The 16,635-nt window shown below is 56.9% G+C and overlaps 1 protein-coding gene across 1 annotated transcript; it reads left to right on the top strand.

The window, feature by feature from the left end:
- The first annotated feature begins 2,728 nt into the window (after nucleotides 1-2,728).
- Nucleotides 2,729-16,584, top strand: VILL (villin like). The gene is made up of 19 exons (XM_082847602.1): nucleotides 2,729-2,795; nucleotides 2,963-3,037; nucleotides 3,363-3,568; nucleotides 4,841-4,949; nucleotides 6,218-6,328; nucleotides 6,632-6,831; nucleotides 7,215-7,293; nucleotides 7,397-7,495; nucleotides 8,203-8,341; nucleotides 8,562-8,662; nucleotides 10,606-10,743; nucleotides 10,849-11,007; nucleotides 11,541-11,720; nucleotides 12,297-12,442; nucleotides 13,433-13,577; nucleotides 15,316-15,501; nucleotides 15,655-15,726; nucleotides 15,918-16,145; nucleotides 16,399-16,584. Exons 1-19 carry the CDS (start codon nucleotides 2,730-2,732, stop codon nucleotides 16,510-16,512), a joined length of 2,553 nt encoding a protein of 850 aa, XP_082703728.1. The 5' UTR covers nucleotide 2,729; the 3' UTR covers nucleotides 16,513-16,584.
- Nucleotides 16,585-16,635: the final 51 nt, after the last annotated feature.

Here is a 16,635-nt window from a genome sequence, read left to right as displayed (position 1 = left end):
CTGGACAAAGACGTAAGGAAGCTGGGCCACTCGGTGCCACCTGTCACGCTCTGCCTCTGATTCTGTAACTCTGTATCTCCCCTCCCACTTCATTTCCCCTGATCATGCAGGGTCAAGGTTGTTCCTCCTGCTGATATAGCACGGCTAGAGTGGAGTGGAGAGGGGAGGGGAGAGCAGTGAACACCACACCAGGGCCACTAGGAGTGAGAAATTCAGAAAGAAGGGACTTCTGGGTCTATTGGGCAAAGCAGCAGCAAGAAGGAAAAGTTGCAGCTGGCAGGATTTAGTTTACACGTCGAAAGAATTTCCACGGATGAAGGAATGGCCAAACCTCATGCAGAGGTTTCTGAAGGAGGGATGCAGGGAAGCCCGGGGTTGTTGAGAGTCACCTGCCGACATGAAACAAAATCCAGAGCCCCCTTCTTCCCCAGATCCCTCTCATTCCATGCTTCTCTCTCCTGTGCACACCCAGAACCACAGAGCACGGCAAAGTTGCTGTTTGCAGAGCCAGTGGCTGTTTGCAGTCTGTGTGTATTAAGCGTTCAGCTGTGTTTCAAGAATTTGAGAATGTTTTGGTCTGATCTATGCAAACTGCTCATGTCAGCTAAGCCTGTCACTTGCTGCAGAGTCTGTCATCTTCAGAGACAGTCCATGTGTGCAGAGTCTGTCCTGGGTTTGCAGAACATGTGTCTGATCTGCAGAGCTTCTTTCTGTCCTGAGCCTGTTTTGAGAGTGTCTTTTTTCAGAACCTGGGTCTTTTTAAACAGTCTGTCCCTCTTTCTTCATGGATAAGATATGCTTTTATTGCAGAAGCGGCCCTGAACGCAAGCCTATCCCTGTCTCTGGAGCTTGTCCCGCGGCCTTGGCTGGGACATCTCTTTCTGCCTAAAGACACCGTCCCTGTCTATAAAGCATTGTCTGTTTACAGTTCCTGGCCCTGTCAGCAGAACCTGTTTCCTCTGCAGGGAGTATCTCTGTCTCTAGACTCTGTCCCTATTCATAGAGTCTTTTCCTATTTCAGAGCCTATTCTGTCTGCAGAACCTGAGCCCTCTTTGTACAGTCTGTGACATTTTTCAGGGCCTTTGCCTATTTGCACAGCTTGTCTCAACTTCCTGGATAGAAATTCTTGTCTGCTTGCAGGCTCTACTCCTATGAAGAGTTTCTCACCTGCCATGGGTCACTGTGTCTGGGAGCACCCCTGTCTTTCGACAGAGCACATCCCTGTTGGCAGAGCCCATGCCTGTCTGCACAGTCTACTCCTAATTCCATGTGTACTTGTTAACAGAACCTGTCCCTATTCATGGAGCCTTTATCTCTCTCTAGAACTCATCCTTTTCTAAAGCCTGTCCCTGTTTGCCGAACCTGGGCTCTCTACAGAACCCAGCCCCGTTTTAAGCTCTTGCCCATGTCTGGGGCATCTGTGCTGGAACATGGAGCTGATTTCCCGGCCGGCTCCTTTCAGCACATCCTGCCCTCTCTGAAGACACTGTCACTGTTAACAGAGGCTGTCTGTTTGCAGAGCCTGTGTGGGCTTACAAAACCTACCCCAATCTGCCAAGTCTCTGTCTATACAGGCTTTGTCTGCAGAGCCTGTGTCTTTTTGCAGAGCCCGGATTGCTCTGCAGAGCTCACGATTGCTTGCCCAGGCTGTTCTGATCTCCTTGTTTGCAGGATTTGAGGCTGTTTCCCGAGGCTGTCCCTGCATGCAGAGCCTGACCATGCCTAGAGAGCTTTTTGCCTGTTTCAGACCCTGCCTCTGTCTGGCAAGCACTTCTCTGACTGGTGATGCTGTGTCTCTTTGCAGAGCCTTGCCTATCTACCTGCCTGTTCATATCTGCAGAGCCTGTCTCTTCTGCAAAGAGTCCCTGTCTTAAGGGTTTGTCCCCATCCACATTTGCAAAGCCTTTCCCAATTCTGCAAAACCCCTCCACACCTGCAGAACCCGGGACTGTCTGTAGAGCCTTTCTCAGCGTTCATAACCTTTACCTGTTTGCCCAGCTTGTCTGAATTTCCCTGGGTCCAGTCTGTGTCTCTTCACGTAGGTCATCCTTACAAAGGTGGTCCCTGTCAACAGAACTCGTCTTTGTCAGGAGAACCTGTGCCTGTTGCATCCCTTTCCTGGGTCTGAGGAAGCTGTCCCTTTTCTCTGCAGGTGCTGTGTCTCTTTGCATGGTTATCTCCTAACTGTCTGAAAGACCTACGCCTATTCACCTTGTGTGCAGAGCCTGTCTTGTCTACAGGATTCTGTCTCACTTCAAGAGCCTGCCCCTGTTTGCAGAGTCTGTCCCTGCCTACAGCACCTGTTGTGACTAGCAGAGCCCTCGCCTGGCTGTAAGCCTATCACTGTCTACAGTGACTGTCCCTGGCTGCAGATCCTGTGTCTGTATGCATAGCCTGTTTCAAACGCCCTGTCTGTTTGCAGAGGTTGTCCATAGACTCAAAGCCTATCATTGTCCACAGAGCTCAGCCCTATTTCAAGTACACAAGCACAGACGACAAGGCAGGTCCCTGTTTGCAAAGCCTCTGTGCCGACGTCTGCAGTACCCTGGTGTCCTGGTGTGCTGGCCCTTTTGTTTACGCAGCCCTCCTCATGAGAGGCACAGGCTATGATGAAGGGTCTTTGGAGAGCTGTGAGTGGGGAGAGCTCTTGCTTAGAGCCCAGAGTACAGGCGGCCAGGGCCTGAGGACTCTGGCTACTGTTCCCTCCCTCACTCTTTCGTGATCTAGGATGGACACCAACAGGGGCCTCCCAGCCATCGAGAGCCACAGGGACCTCCACATATGGATCACTGAGGTGAGCTGCACGACCAGACAGAAGAGCTGGTGATAAAGACAGTGTGCAGGTCTCTGAGACCAGTCTTCTCCCGCCCCCCACTCAGAGCTCCCTCCCCCTACGCCAAAGGGTCATGGCTGGGGGGAACAGGGTCTCCCAAGTTGTCACTAGGCACCCTCCTCTCCCAGAACCTGAAGATGGTGCCGGTCCCTGAGCGGGCTTATGGGAACTTCTTTGAGGAGCACTGCTATATCGTCCTGCACGTGAGCACTTCAGGAGTCTGGGGGGTGGGGGTGGTGGCTGGCCCTTTGGGGGTTCCATGGTGCAGACTAAGCCCCGCCCTGGGAAAAGGCAGGCTGGGAGCCCAAGAATCGCATCCCATACGGAGGCTGCTGCCTTTGAGGTCTCTTCACCCTTCCCTCGCCGGTCTCCGTCTCCTGTCGGTGTAAGCACCTGACCAGTCTCCCCACAGCCCTTCGTACATCCTCCACCTCGATCTCCCCTCTCCGCCTCAGCCCTCGGGCCCCACCCCACTCCTGGGACCTCAGCCCCTCACCACACACACGGACGCAAACACCTGGGCCCTAGGTCCCCCAGAGCCTGAAGGCCACGTCGGGGGCACCCAAAGACCTGCACTACTGGGTCGGGAAGGAGGCGGGTGTGGAGGCGCAGGGTACGGCGGGCTCCTTCGTGCAGCACCTGCAGGAGACGCTGGGTGGCGCCACCGTGCAGCACCGCGAGGCGCAGGGCCACGAATCCGCCTGCTTTCGCAGCTACTTCCGCCCTGGAATCATGTGAGTGAGGCGGGCAGGGGGCTGGGAGGGACAGGAGCCGTGGGGTGGCTGGCGGCCTGGGGCAACTGTCTCCCTCATCACAGTGTGTGGGGTGGTTTTTTTGAGGGGGGCGGGTAACAACTTATTGACATACAAATCATACCATACAACCCACCCGTTTAAAGCATACAATTCAGTGATTTTTTAGTGTATTCACAGACTTGTGGGATCTATCGCCGTAATTTTAGAACGTTTTCAACACCCCCAGAAAAAGCCCCGTACCCTTTTGCATCACTCCCCATTTCCCCCAATGCTCCCTTGCCCCAGTCTGTATAGATTTCCCTCTTCTGGACATTTTACTTAAATAGAATTATACAACACCATTTATGGATATACCACATTTTATTTACGTATTCATCACTTAATGGACATTTGGGTTGTTTCCACTTTTTAGCTGTTATGGGTAATACTGTTGTTAACATTTGTATACAAGTTTTGGGTAGTTTTCCCCCCCAGTTTTATTGAGATATAACTGACACACAGCACTGTATAAGTTTAAGGTGTGCAGCATAATGGTTTGACTTACATATATTGTGAGATGATTACTGCAGTAAGTTTACTCACCATCCAGTATTGTATACAAGTTTTTGTGTGGACATATGTTTCTCATTTCTCTTGGGTGTATACCCAGGAGTGGATCCCAGTGCTGTTTTTCAGTTTGCTTTTCTGTTACTATGCCCAATAGAAATATGTCTTTTGCTGTAAATTGCTTCAAATATTTATTTAATTAACAATTACAATATATTAGGTCGAACCATAGGAAATTGCCAGTATTCGATCATTTCTGTTGAACCTGATACATGTAAATAGTATATACATAAATGCACGCACACATGTATATATGCGCATGCAGAAAACACGCCACCCCATGTATGTCCACCTACAGATGGGCACCCACATACATTGGTGAGTATTCATGTCCACCTACACACATATACGCGGTTGTGTGAATTCCATGCACGCACATCTGTACGCACACGGATAAACAGATACACGTTATTCCCCACATGCATACATGTATATACACATTCATGTGTCCACGTATCTACACATGGATAAACACATGCACATTACTGCCCCCATATGCTTGTACAAACGTGTTCATATCTACTTGCACACACGTATTAAACAGGCACATGTGTCCCCACATGCGTGCATGCAGGTGCACACATCTGCACTCACCCCTGCGCATGGCAGCATATGGTCTCACATGGGACCCCATGCTCTCCTCAGCTACCGGAAGGGAGGCCTGGCCTCTGCCCTCAAGCACGTGGAGACCAACGTGTACAACATCCAGCGACTGCTGCACATTAGAGCGGGGAAGCACGTGTCAGCCAGTGAGGTGAGAGCTGCCAGGGATGCCACCTGACCATGGACTCAGCTGGACTGCGTGTCCTGAAGTGTAGGGAAGTGTGGAGGGCGGTGGGGACATTGGGGGGAACGTGGGAGGTCAGCATTCCCCGATGGCCCATCTTGATGAGGAGAGAGAAGGCAGAGCCAGGCTTCCAGCCCCACCCGTCCCACAGCTCCTTTGACCCTCTGTTTCCTCATCTGTCCCATGGACACACTGAGAACTAGGGAGGTGAGGCAGACAAGATGATGCACCTGGATGGCTCTGCTAAGCAGCACAATGGGAAGTAGCATGATTTAGGGAGGTGCACAGCCCCACATTCTCATACACGTCATAATTGTCACCCATAGGCACACCCATTGTCTCCACGGTTAGCCCTAATGCCACTCGGTCCATAGACTGCCCTTGTGCAAATTAGACCTGAGCGCCCCTTACTTCCATCTGTCAGGATATTGATGGAAAATACTGATCTTGTGAGAACAAGACGGTTTGCTGCCATCAGTGTAATGAACAGTCAGGAGTTTGACGCCTGCGATGTGAATGGTGACACTGAGTTGTGTACGTTACTGTCTGCATGGTATGTGGCAGCTTTGTGACTCACAGACAATCCCACCCAGGCTCACACAGTGTCACCCACAGATTTAGTGATCATACATCCCTGGTCATGCAGCGCCACCAGGCAGCCCCAGGTTTTGCCTGTTAGCCTGGCATAATTATTCAGAGCTCCCACTTTTACTCTCCAAAGCATTGGGATGATACTTGCCCTTTTCCACAGATGACACACTGTCCCCCACACAGGTACACATGCACTGTCAGCCAGGAGCTCATACACTTCTTCACATTTGATGTTCACCTACACACACATCTACACATGTGGATAAACTGGTACTTGCGCCCCACTTGCATCCATGTGTCTGTGTACGCATGTACTGCTGTAGACTTGCACTGAGTGAGAAGTGTCAGACTCGGTCACGGACACCCTGTGAAATGCAGCATAACCTACGTTTACACATGCCCAGAGATGCACCCAGCCACATCCACAGTGACGCTCAAGGTCTCACATGCTTACATGGATGCGTGCCTGCACACCATCAGAGTGGTGTCACACTCACACATACACCCAGTTGCACGCAGCTTCATGCACATAAGTGACACACCTGAGCTATGCGCACGTGGGCAAGGACAGGCTGCAGTGCCCCTCCACCTGGGTGCGGGTGGTATGACACACTGTCTCCCTCCCTGACACCTGGCTCTGGCAGGTGGAGCTCTCCTGGCACAGCTTTAATAAGAGTGACATCTTCCTGCTAGACCTGGGCAAGATGATGATCCAGTGGAATGGGCCCAAAACCAGCACTGCTGAGAAGGCGCGGGTCAGTGTCTGCCCCGGGAACTAAGGGGTGCAGTGCTCGGGGAGAGGGGTGGTCCTCCAGGTGCCCATCCTCCAGCTACCCCAAGATGTGGGCTTCTCTCGCGCCTAAGAAGCTGAGAAGCACCTACAAACTGAGTCCAGATCCTGAACTGGTGGTACCCCTGGATGCCAGGATAAGGGGATACCTCCCCTGGCCCCCAGCCTCTGGGAGCTGAGCAGTGACAGGAGGATTCTGGGCTGGACTGTCTGAGAGGTGATGGGGGGCATTCTGGGGATGCTCTGACTGCCAGGTCCTGTCCCGCAGGGCCTGGCCCTGACCCGCAGCCTCCAGGACAGGGAGCGTGGTGGCCGTGCACAGATTGGTGTGGTGGATGATGAGGCTGAAGCCACTGACCTCATGCAGATCATGGAAGCTGTGCTGGGCTGCAGAGTGGGCAACCTGCACACCGCCATGCCCAGTAAGAGTACTGACCAACTGCAAAAGGCCAACGTCCGCCTCTACCAGTGAGCAGACCTTGGGAGTGGGCAGGGTGGGTGGAATAGCCCAGGCGTGCATGTCCAGCATTACTGCAATAACACGGTGTCTCTAGGAAGCCCTCTAGAAAAGGTTCATGGGTTTCTGGGGCAGGCCATGTGGGACCTTAGGCCCAGCCTGTGCTCTTGCATGGCTGCCTTTCTGAGAACGCATTGTACAGACAGGGCAACTGAGACCCTGAGAGGGCCAGGGAGCTGCCTAAGTCTTCACAGCAAGGCTTCAGTGAAGACCTCAACCTGGGCCCCCAGGCCCCAAGCCTTCTGCCTCCGGAGGTGCGAGGGGCACTGGTAGCTGGAGTGCAGCCAGGCCCGGGAGGAGCTGAGCTGCCCACATCTGGATGCCTGTCCCCTAGTGTCTACGAGAAGGGCAAGGATGTGGTGATCCAGGAGTTGTCGACCTGCCCTCTGGCCCAAGACCTACTGCAGAAGGAGGTGAGGCAAGCCTGGCCCCAGCCATCCCGTCCATCTCCCCACCCACTCTACAAGCCCAACCCAGTCTGGACCACCTACTGACCAGCCCCACTTTGGCTCCCAGGACTGCTACATCCTGGACCAGGGTGGTTTCAAGATCTACGTGTGGCAGGGACGCATGACTAGCCTCCAGGAGAAAAAGGCTGCCTTCAGCAGGGCTCTGGTGAGGCTATGGGGCCCTGGCTTAGAGGGACATAGAGCTGCCCTGGTTCCTGCGTAGGGAGGAAACCGCCTTACCCTGCAACCTAAGCTGGGAGACATCCATGTCCTGGGGTCTAAAGAGAGAGGTAGTCCTGCCCTGGGGCCAGGAGGGGGATACATCCTGCCCTGGGAGCCCTGTCGGATGGAGGAGGACATAACCCTGCCCTGGGGTCTAAGCCTGAACACCCACCGCCCTGTCTGAGGGCGGAGACACAGCTCTGCCCAACGGTCCGAGGGGGAACACAGGGCCCCTCTCTGGGGTACCGCGGGCTGTGGCCTGCCTTGGGGGCCCTGACGGGGGAGGACCAGATAGCTTCCAAGAAACCATGTGTAAAAGGGGGATGTGGGGGACCCGCCTTGAGGTCTGAGGATTCTCCAAGCACTGGGTACTCCCTCCTTTTCCAGGAGGGGAGGCAGGGCTCTGCCTGGGGTCTGACGGGTGGTCATAGCTGGCCCTTCCCGAGGCCCGGACTAACGGGACCCTGCCTGTCCTCAGGGACTTCAGAGAAGTCGGTAGTGCCGGAGCCAGCTCCTTAAGCCAGTCATGAGCTCAGTTAATTAACGCTGCTCAGTGCACTGGCTGGCCCCGAAGCGTGAGCGGCAGGTCCTGCGGGTGGAGCGGAGCAGTGGGCCCTTGGGCCACACGCTTGACAGAGCCCCCCCGCCCAGGGCTTCATCCAGGCCAAGGGCTACCCGAGCTACACCAATGTGGAGGTGGTGGACGAAGGCGCCGAGTCGGCCGCGTTCAAGCAGCTGTTCCGATCGTGGTCTGGGGAGCAGCGCAAGAACAAGCACCTCCGCGGAATGGGTGAGGGGGCGTGGCCGGACGGCGGAGCGGAGCACCGAGCCGAGGCTTCCTGAGCGATGGGCGGGGCGGGGCTGGAGGGGCGGGTCCTGGGCGGGGCCCAGAATCTCCACGGGAAGGTTGAGGGGCGTGGCCGGAGGGAGCTTCTTGCGTGATTGGCTGGGCGAGGCGAAGTCTGGGACAGGGCAGACATCGCCAGTGACACCCTCTGTCCCACCCTCAGGTAAATTACTTCAGGTGAAACTGGACGTGGGCAAGCTGCACAGCCATCCTGAGCTGGCGGCCCAGCTCAGGATGGTGGACGACGGCTCTGGGAAGGTGGAGGTGAGGGGCACTGACTTGGCTGGGGGAAGATGGGCGCACAGGTGTAGGCTTTGTCTTCAGGTGAACCTTATGGCTGCTAAAGTGACCCAGGTACGCCCAGGTGCACATCTACACACAATCAGGGACACACGGGGCATGTGTACGTACACACGCACCCTCCGCCCTGCCAGCTCATATGCATCACGCGTACAGTCCCATGCAGCCACGGCCACTTGCTCGGTAACACTCATGGCACCCAGAACAGTAACATTCGGACAATTAATTGTGCCCTTTTGTCATATGTATGACACATACATATTATAGACACACATACTCATACCTTGTGATTGCACTTATTCAAACAATTGAAAACATGTAAGCATACAAACTCTGCATCACACGTGATCACAGCCCCACACACCCAACACAAAGTCACACCCTGTCAGCCACCCGTCTGGTCTCAGACCAGTGTTCTGGGAGATGGCAAGGGTTGGGGGCTCCTTCCAGGCTCTGTACAGGGTAGGGTTGTATCTTGACTAATTGGGTCACCCCCAGGCAGGGCCCTTAATTCCTTCAGGGCTTAGTTTTTTATATGTAAAATGGGGCTAAAGCTGTGGTCCCACCTGGCCCCGAGGCTGGTGTGCGGGTGCTGAGAGCGTATGGGAACAGGACAGCTGGGCCTGTGTGAGGCGCACTAGTTCTCAAGGTAGGCCGAGGTCTGAGAAAGTACTGTTTCTCCAAGGTGCCCTCTGACATTTGCCCTACTATGGATGGACAGTGGCAGTGAGTGGGCAGAGACTGAGATAGGAGAAGATGGGGCGGAGGGGGAGGAGGGAGAGAGGATGACAGGTTGAGGGGACAGAGAGAGACAAAGAAGAGGAGACTGAGAATGAGAGAGAGAGGGCGGAGGAGACCGAATAGAGGGAGGAGGGGATGGGATGCAGAGCAGGGAGGGGTGAGGGCACAGGGAGAGGAGAAAGGGGGTCAGGGAGAGATGGGGTACCCAGGGAAAGACAGAGGGGCAACCAGCGAGAGAGAGAAAAGGAGAAACAGGAAAGCGGAGAGAAGGGCAAGGGAGGAAGGAAGGAGGGGTCTGCAGCTCAGGCCCCAAGCACAAAGCCAGGGAGGGGACGTCCCCCGCCCCCCCCACAGCAGGCTCGGGGACAGGCAGCCAGAGGGAGCCCCGAGCCAGGAAGCCTGGCTGCCAGGTGAGTGCTGCTCCTGGAGGCGAGTGGTTGCAATCAGCCTCTTCTGCAGAAGCAGGATTCCCGGTGCTCTGGTCTTTTCCAGAGACTGCTGTCAGGCTCTGTGTGGCCACAGGATGCCCAGATGTTGTTTCTTGCCATGTCGAGGTGAGCGCTGTTACCCCCACTTCACAGGTGGGAAAAACTGAAGCTCAGAAAGGTCTCACTGCCGCTGTGGGTGACCGGGATTCAACCAGGGTTTGCCTGGCTCCAGGGCCCATGCTCGCCTACCCACAGGAACAGGATATCACATTAAGTGTGACTAAGTGTTTCCCTTTCAGTCTTTGAACAGGGTTTGCTTTTTTTAAGTGACACTTGAAAAAAAGGAAATTTTTCCAAGAGCCCCAAGGCCTTGCTTCTGCCCAGCTTCTGCTGCCCTGGCCTGAGCAGAGAGCAGCTGTGCAGGGCTGTGGCTGGTGAGGTCAGGCTCGGGGGGCATGTGGCAGCCTGGGCAGCCTCTGGAGTGCTCACCGCTTGTTTGTCCCAGGCACCACACACCAACTCAGAGTCCTGGCTGAGAACAGGCTGGCACAGGTGTGGGTCCCAGGGGTCCCTGGGGGAAGCACAGAGTGTAGGGTGGGCACAGAGCTCGGGGGGAGCCCCTTGTCTGCACAGATGAGGCGTGCCCCCCGCTGCAGAGAGCTTCCTGGCTGGACACACGGTGGGTGGGCTAGTTCAGGTGGAGGCACCAGCCCTGCCTGTTGGGCCCCTGTTCCCCAGGTGTGGTACATCCAGGGCTCACGCAGGCAGCCCGTGGACCCCATGCATCACGGACAGTTGTGCGCAGGCAACTGCTACCTTGTCCTCTACACATACCAGAAGATGGGCCTCGACCAGTACATCCTGTACCTGTGGCAGGTGCGTCGGCCTGAGCAGGGTGGCGGGCACCCTCAAGCCCCAGAGCTCAGGAGCTGAGAGTGGGGTCTGGGAGCCGTGCCAGGCCCTCACCACCCCTGCCCGCAGGGCCTCCAGGCCACCGCACACGAGATCAAGGCCCTGAAGGGCAACGCTGAGGAGCTGGACCTCCAGTACCACGGAGCGCTGGTGCAGGAGCACGTGACCATGGGCAGCGAGCCCCCTCACTTCCTCGCCATCTTCCAGGGCCAGCTGGTGATCTTCCAGGTAGGGCCCGCCTTGCTGCTGTGGCCGCAGTCTCTCCACCCCTCCGTGCACCCATGGCCCTTACACGCATGTGCTAAGCACCTTCTCTGCAGGTCAGGGGCCCAGCGGTAGCCCCTTGGCTTCCTGGTGCTTGTCCAAGGCCCAGGAGCTCCAAGGGTGACCCCTGCCTGAGTTTCTTCCCCCATCCCCAGAGGCAGCCACAGAACAGGCGCACAAGTGCGGAAGCGGAACGGAAAGGGAGCTGGGGCCTTACCTGGGGTCACACACAGGCAAAGCTGCTCCCCACTTTCCGTCTTCAAGGCCTGCGGGATCCATGCTCTGACCCCTCGGAGATGGGGTGAGGGGTCTATTTAGAAAGGGCCTGGTTCCCTATTCTAGACCGATGGCATCCTCACACTCCACACTCAGAGGGTAGAAAACAGAGCTGGCTTCAAGAGAGGGGGCCCTGGGTGCCGAGGCAGTTTGGCCCCCACTGAGAGAGGGAGGCGGCCCCAAGAGCCCTTGCCGCAGCCTGAGGCCCAGCCCTCTCGTAGGGGAGCGCTGGGCACAACGGGAAGGGGCAGCCAGAGTCCGCCACAAGGCTCTTCCACGTACGAGGCACTGACAGCTACAACACCTGGACCCTGGAGGTGCCAGCCCGGGCCTCAGCCCTCAACTCCAACAATATCTTCCTGCTGGCCACAGCCAGCCTCTGCTACCTCTGGTTTGGGAAGGTACCCCAGCAATGACTACTTGACTTATGCCTGGGGCAGCGGTGCCAGGCCAGGGAAGGGTCTACTCCGCAGCGGAGGCTGACTTTAAGTCCAGCCTCAGGCCAGAGGGAGGTGGGGGAGAGGCCACAGTGTCCCTTCTGGGACCTGGGGGAAGTTATGGGTGGACCTGGGCATCCACGGGTCAGAGCCAGGCCAGGCCCAGGCTGCCTGCCCTCCTTCCTGCCTCGTGCCGGGACCACGTCCCTTCCCAAGTCTCTTGGGAAAAGGAGGCCTAGTTCAGATTGCCAGGGTTTTCTCTGATCTTCAGCATAAACCGTGAATGATCTCCAAGCCTGGAGGTCCCCATGCTGTGCTCTGGACCTGGAGAGGGTTCAGGTCTCTGTGACCTTGATCAGCTGAGGAGACAGAGGGAGGAGGGGGAGGAAGGGAGACACTTTGTCATGTGTGCCCCGCCACGAGCCCAGGGCTCCTGTGACTCAGGCGCGGCTCCGCACAGGCTCCTGTTAGCAGGGGATGTGGCGCAGGAGGTGAAGGCCCCTGCCTGTGCAGGGGGTGACCCAGCTCTTTGCCTGCCAGGGCTGCAGCGGTGACCAGCGTGAGATGGCACGGACAGTGGTCACCGTCATCTCCAGGAAGGACAAGGAAATGGTGCTGGAGGGTCAGGAGCCTCCCCACTTCTGGGAGGCCCTGGGGGGCCAGGCACCCTACCCCAGCAGCAAGAGGTGACAAGGCTGGGAGGAGGGTGCTCTCCTGACCCAGAGGAGGGAACTGAGGCCCAAGGGGGTGGGTGACTGATTAAGGGTCACACAGGGAGGGGGAGAGGCCAGACTGGAGCTGAGAACTCGTGGCTCCCCAGGCCAGGGGCTCCTAGGAGCACAGCCCACCCTTCCCTCCTCCCTAACTTGGAGCACGAAGGTGCCGGGGACAGCAGGGTGGTCGCGCCCTCTGCTGGCCGAATGTGCTCCCTGCACGGTCCCTGTACTGGACCGTCCTATCCGCAGAGGGCCAGAGGGCAAAGTGCATTCCCCCACCCCACAATCCCCACGGGTGGTGTCCCCGGTGTAATATGACATATGGGTAAACAGCATGTGTGGAGTGTGCAAGAATAGTGTGTGTGGGGTGCGTAAATGGATAAGGGTGTGTATGGGAAGGAAGGGCAGAGTGAGGCTTCAAAGGGAACTGGGAGCAGAGAACCTACCGCTCTTTATGTCTGTGCGGCCCAGCTATGCGCTGTGCTCCCCCCAAGTCTCCTGAGCTCCTAAGTGCTGCTGTCACCCTCTCTCAGCCTGGCTTCCGTCCTCCCACCTTGGGCCTGAGGCCGGGGGCCAGCGGCTCCTCCCTCCCAGGGCGGCAGGGCTCCAGCTCGGCCCTCCCTCCGCACTCAGCCAGCCACCCCCTCCTTCCCCGTGCTCCTTCCCCGAGAAATTCATGGGGCAGCTTGCACCCCAGCTGCCTGTGGGAAGACAGACTACCTAACCTGCTTTCCCCACTGACACGAGGACACGGAGGCCCAGAGAAGGGCAGGCGTTTGGGAGTGGATCCTGGGATGGGTGGAACTTAGAGGGGAGCAGGTGCCTCCTGCTCCAGGAGGCATTGTGTCCCGGCCCCTGGGGGGCGGTAGAGGGGTGCTGTGCTGGGGGCTGGCTTGGCCCAGGCTGGTCAGAAGCCCAGCTCTCTCTGCGCCCCTCATGGCCTTGTGCCATGCTGGCCAGGCTCCCCGAGGATGTGTCCGACTTCCAGCCACGACTGTTTGAGTGCTCCATCCAGACGGGCCCCCTGGTCCTCACGGAAGTGGTGTTCTTTAGCCAAGAGGACCTGGACAAGTATGACGTCATGTTACTGGACACCTGGGAGGAGGTACGGCAGGCTGGGTGCCTGGCTGGGTTGTGAATGGGGGGTGTCTGCACCTGCGTAACTGGGTGTGTGTGTGACTTTGTGTTTCTAGCCATGTGACTGCATATAAGGCTGCGGGTGAGTGTGTGACTATCTACGACACTGTAACACTGAGTGACTGTGCAATTGTGTGACTGTGGATAAGACACCAGGGACGACTCTGTGACCCAGGGAGCCTGGGGGAGACTGTGGCTGTGTGTCTGGGACTCATGTGTGGTCGTGACCGGTTGTGTAGTTGGGTGTAACTCCATGTGCCTTATAAGGGCGTGTGTGAGTCCATGCAACTGAGTGCCCATGGCTGACATGTCAGTGCTGAGTGGGTGGCCATAAAGTGACCGTGTGTGTGTGCGTGTGTGCACGCATGTGCGTGATGCCTCTGTGTGACTGCATTTGATCTCTAATTTATTTCCTCTCTGGTCTTTATTATTTCCTTCCTTCTGCTGACTTTAGGTTTTGTTTGTTCTTTTTATAATCCTTTTAGATGGTAGGTTAGGTTGCTTATTTTGAGATTTTTCTTGTTTTTTTGAGGAAGGCCTGTATCGCTATGAACTTCCCTCTTAGGACTGCTTTGGCTGCATCCCGTAAATTTTGTCTGGTTGTGTTTTCATTGTCATTTGTCTGTCTGTGTGCCTGAATTTGCCTGTGTGTGTGCAGCTGTGTGTAATGGCTGTGTGGTCAAGGAACTGGCTATAAGTGACCAGACCGTCTATAACTGGTGACACTGTGAGAGAGAGACAGTGTAACTGGCTGCAGGTGTGAGTGACTGAATTCGTATGACTGTGTAATCATGTTTCTGTGTGGCTGGATGTGATGGTGTTTCAGGCTACTTGCGTTTTCAGGCTGTGTGATCCATCGTAACTGTGCTTAGATGCAACTATGCATGAGTACGGGTGACAGTGTATGGCTGTGATTTGCCGTCTGGCTGAGTGGTGGTGGACAGTTGTGTCGGTGTATCTGTGGTCGTGTGTGTGTATCTGCATCACTGTGCCTGGGACTCTGTGTGACTGTGGCAAGGAGGCCTTTGGGCTCACATCCCACTCAGAGCGCAGCCAAAGCCCCTCCCCCAGCCCTGTGACAGGTGGCCCCGACTCTCCCCCTTGCTCACTCTGCTCCAGCCACCATGGCTTCCTGGCCGCTCCCTGAACATGCCAGCGTGCTCAGGGCCTTTGTACTCGTTGTTTCCTCTGCTCAGAACACTTTCCCCCCAGACATACATGTGACTTGCTCCCCCACCTCCCTCAGAGCTTGACTCCAGTGTCATCTTCTCAGTAAGGCTCTCCCTGACTCTAATTTAAAATGACAGTATCCACCCCACCACCACCCCACTTCTCTTCTTTCCCTGCTTTATTTTTCTCCATCTGATATACTACATACTTTACTTATTTTTGTGTCTCCCCCAGCAAAATGAAAGCTCTACAAGAGCAGGGATTTTGTCTCTCTCTTTCTCATGGTTGAGTCCCCCGTGCCTAGAACATTACCTGGCACACAGTCGGTGCTCAGTAAATATGTGTGGATTGACTGCACACATGCATGCCTGAGACTTCCTGGCACATTTACGGGTGTGTGGGGGCGCAGCCAGCCTGCTGGGTGGGTCTGGTTGGCTGGGATGTGTGCATCGGGTTCTGAGACCACCTGATGGGCAGGGCTGGGAGGGAAGTGGTCAGCTCCACCCGCCCAAGGCCAGGCCCCCTCTGTGGCCCAGATTTTCCTGTGGCTGGGGGCAGCTGCGAGCGAGTGGAAGCAGGAGGCCGTGGCCTGGGGCCAGGAGTACCTGAAGACGCACCCAGCAGGGAGGAGCCTGGCCACGCCTATCGTGCTGGTCAAGCAGGGCCACGAGCCTCCCACCTTCACTGGATGGTTCCACACCTGGGACCCCTACAAATGGACGGTGAGTGAAGCCTGAACCCCCCATCCCCACCCTAATCCTGGGAGACGGGCCTGCCCTGGCAGATGGTGGGGGAGCCATTGCCCTGTCCAGGGACCTCCAGTGTGTGTGGGGAATCTGGTCCCATTGGTGCCCCTCCATCCGGCCCCCCCCCAGAACAATCAGTCTTATGAGGAGGTGGTGGAGGGCGGCCTGGGAGCAGTATCTGCCATCTCAGAGAGAACAGCAGTGAGTACTGGGGCCTCCCAGGGGTCTGGGCTCAGCTGGCATGGCCCAAGGGCAGGAGGAGCAGGGAAGGAGCCAGGCGCCGGTAGAGGGCAGGGGTGGCAGTTGGGGGCAGGAGGGCGGGTGGGCTCAGTGTGGCCTCCCATGGGAGCCCATCCCCCAGCTTCCCCAGCCTGAGTCCCCTCTCCTGACAGCAGGTCAGCAGCTTCCGGCTGTCCAGATCGCCACGCAATGGCAGGGCAGGCCCGTTGGCCCTGTGGGCCCTCAAGGGCTCCAAGGACAGCTCCGAGAACGAGCTGGAGCGGGGCCCCAAGGCGGGCAGCGGCCCCAGATCCGTGGCCAGCAGGAGCCTGCCCCGAGAACAGCTGAGGCACCAGGCTGTTGAGGACCTGCCGGAGGGTGTGGACCCGGCCCACAAGGAGGTGGATGCCTGAGACCCCCGCCCCGCCACTCACCACCCCAGCACTAATGCATATAAAGCTGAGGTGCCGGCGCCCAGGGCGTGGCCCACTGACGGTGGGCAATGGGCAGGCTGCCCGGGGAGATGTGTGTTCCAGATAGGGTGATGGGCAGAGAGATGTGGGAGAGGATGACACCTCTGGGCGAGTGGGACAGGGTTCTGGGCTCCGCTGATACCCTTCCTCTGCACCCACTCCCTCCTCTCCCCCACCCCAGTCCTATCTCTCAGACTCTGATTTCCAAGATATCTTTGGGAAGTCCAAGGAGGAGTTCTACAGCATGGCCAAGTGGAGGCAGCAGCAGCAGAAGAAGCAGCTCGGCTTCTTCTGAACCCCGGCCCTGCCGGCTCCATCTACGTGGCCAAGACGCCTGCCTGCGGGCACCTCCCCTACACATATACGAGCCCCCCGGGGAGGCCCTCCTGGCGCACCCTGCTTGGAGACTCCTGGGTCA

This window comes from Leucopleurus acutus (genome assembly GCF_964270905.1).
Source record: "Leucopleurus acutus genome assembly, chromosome: 10".
Taxonomy (NCBI): domain Eukaryota; kingdom Metazoa; phylum Chordata; class Mammalia; order Artiodactyla; family Delphinidae; genus Leucopleurus; species Leucopleurus acutus.
Note: the sequence above shows the minus strand (reverse complement) of the source record. Positions and strands in the feature narration are given on the sequence as shown.